The sequence below is a fragment of the Mastomys coucha genome, unplaced genomic scaffold, assembly GCF_008632895.1.
Source record: "Mastomys coucha isolate ucsf_1 unplaced genomic scaffold, UCSF_Mcou_1 pScaffold20, whole genome shotgun sequence".
Lineage (NCBI taxonomy): Eukaryota > Metazoa > Chordata > Mammalia > Rodentia > Muridae > Mastomys > Mastomys coucha.
In genome coordinates this window covers 36,697,261-36,700,635 of record NW_022196903.1, presented here as the reverse complement: position 1 = coordinate 36,700,635, position 3,375 = coordinate 36,697,261, and the positions used below count along the sequence as shown (strand labels likewise).

The window sequence follows — 3,375 nt, the reverse complement described above, 5'->3', positions numbered from 1 at the left end:
CTCTCTCTCTCTCTCTCTCTCTCTCTCTCTCTCTCTCTCTCTCTCTCTCTCTCCTTCTCTCTCTTTCTCCCTCTCTCCCTCCTCCCTACACCATACTTCACCTCCACCAAGAATACCTCTGGTTTCTTTTTCTTTTTATAAAACACAACACTATAGGCAGCCCAAACACTTTATTCCCATCTGAGAAATGGACTTAAAACAACCCAAAGTAGTGGTGAAAACTTGAGTGGGGACAAATGTAAGAGTCCAGGGCTTAGCTTTTTTTATTATGTCTGGGTCATGAATTTCACAGAATTTGTAGGGTCTAAAGCTAGTCAGAGGCCTTCAAGTGTCTGGTCTCTAAACTCACCTTGCCTCCAGAGAACAAGTCTAGCTGACTTGGGAACCTGGAGAACTGAGAGAAATATCTCCTCCTTGTCTTCCTTCTCTTCCTCCTCCTTCTTCTCCACTTCCTCCTCCTCTTTTTGGGGTCCAAGTCCACCGGGCCTAACGGTCTTTTTTTTTTTTTTCATGAGGATACTCTAAAACCCACTGCAGACCTTGGGCTCTCCTTCCTCAAGAACTATCACTTCTGGTGGGTTTGTTTAATTAATTAATTTTTAATTTTGTGTGTTTTAGTTAAAATATAATTATATCACCTTTTCTCTTTCCTTTCCTTTCCTCCCTCCAGGCCTTCCTATGTTCTCCAAGCCCCTCAAACTAATGGCCTCATTTTCTTTGATGGTTTTACACACACATAAGCAAAAATATGAATACAACATGCTGAGTACACTTTCATTATTTGTGTGTAAATAATTTCAGTGTGGATAACTTTGTATTAGACAAACAATTATGGAGCTCACCTCTGGGAGAGGCCGTTTCTCCCTCTCTGAGCAGTCACTAGTTGCCTGTAGTTCTTTGTCTAGGGATGAGATGCTGATATTTTCTCCACTCCAAGTTAATACGTCTATTGATCCTGTAGCTGTTCAGGTCTTTTCTAGGCAGCCATTTCTAGGAGACACAGTCTAACAGCAGACTTTCTGGTCCTCAGGCTCTTACAGTCTTTCTGTCTTCTCTTCTGTGATGTTCCTGAGCAAAGGTGTTGAAGATGAATGCACTGGTGTTTGCATCCCCATGTTCCATTGATCTCTGCATGGTTTCCAGTTGTGGATTTCTGTAATAGTCTCCATTTGCTGTAAACAGAAGCTTCTTTCATGATTGAGAGCTATACCTAACTGTGGGTATAGGGACAAGTATTAGAATATTGTTAAGAATTATACTGGTGTAGCAAACTGGTGGTAATCGATCCTATTCTAAGATTTATATCCTCACCAGCCACATGTACTTGGTTATGTTTTTAGTACCAGGCATGAGCTCCTTCCTGTTTTTTGGACCTTAAGTTCAGTTAGATAGCTGTTGGTTACTACAGAGATAGGAATATAACTATTGCGCCTTCAAAAATAGTTTGCCACTCTGGTCAGTTTTGTGGTTCATAGATGTCAACAGCTCAGTGGCGCTATTGGGTTTCGCTTGTCCGTTGGAAGCTTGCATAATACTTTCTGGTACTATGGAAGATAGAACACAGACAAGAGGCTTTCAGGTTAAGTCTAGCTTGAATAATTTGAGACATGTGTATAAGTTCAGTTTCTTCAGACATATGAAGAACTGTCCCATCTGTTGATCAACTCATAGCTAAGACTCAGGCTACACATGTCTTCATTTTATGGGGTCAATTAACATGGGAGGGACAAGACAAATCTGATGAGCCTTAAAATAAGCTCTTGTCCCAAGGTCATCTTATCCCTTGTGTCCAACAAATAACTCAAGAGACAAAGTTGACTTGTTACTTTGTACTATGAATGTCGTGACTATATCAGAGAATGCTTCTGCCTCCTCTAACCATGGCCTGTCTCTGATGATTACTACTGGGCTTCTTCTCATCTTCCCCCAGTATTTGGGAGTCTCCACTGCTTAGAGCAGCCAAGGAAAATGATATGTGCACACTTAAGAAACTTCAACATGACCAGAACTGTGACTTCCAACAAAGAGGTGAGAACAGAATCAGTGGAATCGAGTTGTATTTGGAAATGGCTGTGTGGAAAAACTACTGAGATACTTCTGGAGCTAGGACTCTCTTGAAGGAGAATTGCAAATGTCTGGTATTCTTGACTTACTCCATTCTAGGAGCTCTGGGGGAGACAGCACTGCATGTAGCCGCTCTCTATGACAACCTGGATGCTGCTCTAATGTTGATGGAGGCTGCTCCATACTTGGTCACAGAGTCCATGCTGTGTGAGCCATTTGTAGGTAAGGAGGCTTCACAATAACTAAAAGCTAAATAAATATGGGTGGGTGATCTACCATTTCTAAAATATATCTGTATGGGGTACACTCAGGAAGTGGTGGAGGGTCCTCATGAGTCAAAACAAATACAAGACCTTACAGCTTAGGTTTTAGCTCTCATGGCTGGCATTTAGCTTTTCCTATTTCTCTTTAGTCTTCTCAGAGTCCCTCAGACCATTTGTTCAATTGTTCTCTCTCTCTCTCTCTTCCTCTCTCTCTCTCTCTCACCCTAGACTGATTATATGTATAGAAAACCCTAAATAAAGGAAGTATAGTGGCATTGTTTCAGGAGACTGAGGGATTAACTATCCTTAGTTCCTGACTGTTCTCCAGTCTACAGTAGAAATATGTCTGAAGAGCTGTTAGGAAACTTCTGTAAGGGGTGCTGGGGTGTTATCTTCTAAACAGAACTGTTGCTCACAATACTCTTTGGGCCAGGTCAGACTGCACTGCACATCGCAGTCATGAACCAGAATGTGAACTTGGTCCGTGCCCTGCTAGCCCGAGAGGCCAGTGCCTCAGCCAGAGCTACAGGCTCCGCCTTCCAGCGAAGTTCCCACAACCTCATCTACTATGGTGAGATCCAGGGTCGGGCTTGGAGAAAGGGGAGGTAGAAAAGTAGGCTTTCCTTGGTCTCATTTTTTGAGAAGTTGGGAGGGGTTAATTCTTCTAGGATTTAGAACCTGAGGCCAATCCCTCCACAACTCATCACATTTTTTCCTTTGGGTTGTACTTGGCAAGTGATCCCAAACCCCAAGATGAGCTGTGGGAGGAGGAGGCAGTTGTGGTTCTGGAGGATAAAAGTTCCTCTCATCATTTGATCCTACTATCTTCTGCCTTGGATTTCTTTGTGTTCACAGGAGAGCACCCTTTGTCCTTTGCTGCCTGTGTGGGTAGTGAGGAGATTGTTAGGCTGCTCATTGAGCATGGAGCTGACATCCGGGCCCAGGACTCCCTGGGTAAGAGCTAGCATGAGGAAAGATTCCTGGATGCTGAATAGGGGGATGGGGGAGGGCAAGCGCATGTGCGCATGTGCCCAAGCATGCGTGTTGC

General features: G+C 43.5%; 1 protein-coding gene across 1 annotated transcript in view; it reads left to right on the top strand.

Moving 5' to 3' along the window:
- Window positions 1-3,375, top strand: part of LOC116098068 (transient receptor potential cation channel subfamily V member 5) — a 29,531-nt gene that overhangs the window by 2,159 nt on the left and 23,997 nt on the right. The window contains exons 2-5 of the mRNA XM_031380815.1: window positions 1,931-2,028; window positions 2,164-2,286; window positions 2,761-2,898; window positions 3,183-3,281. Of these exons, the coding sequence (XP_031236675.1) occupies window positions 1,931-2,028; window positions 2,164-2,286; window positions 2,761-2,898; window positions 3,183-3,281 (458 nt within the window). The remainder of the gene's footprint in view (window positions 1-1,930; window positions 2,029-2,163; window positions 2,287-2,760; window positions 2,899-3,182; window positions 3,282-3,375) is intronic.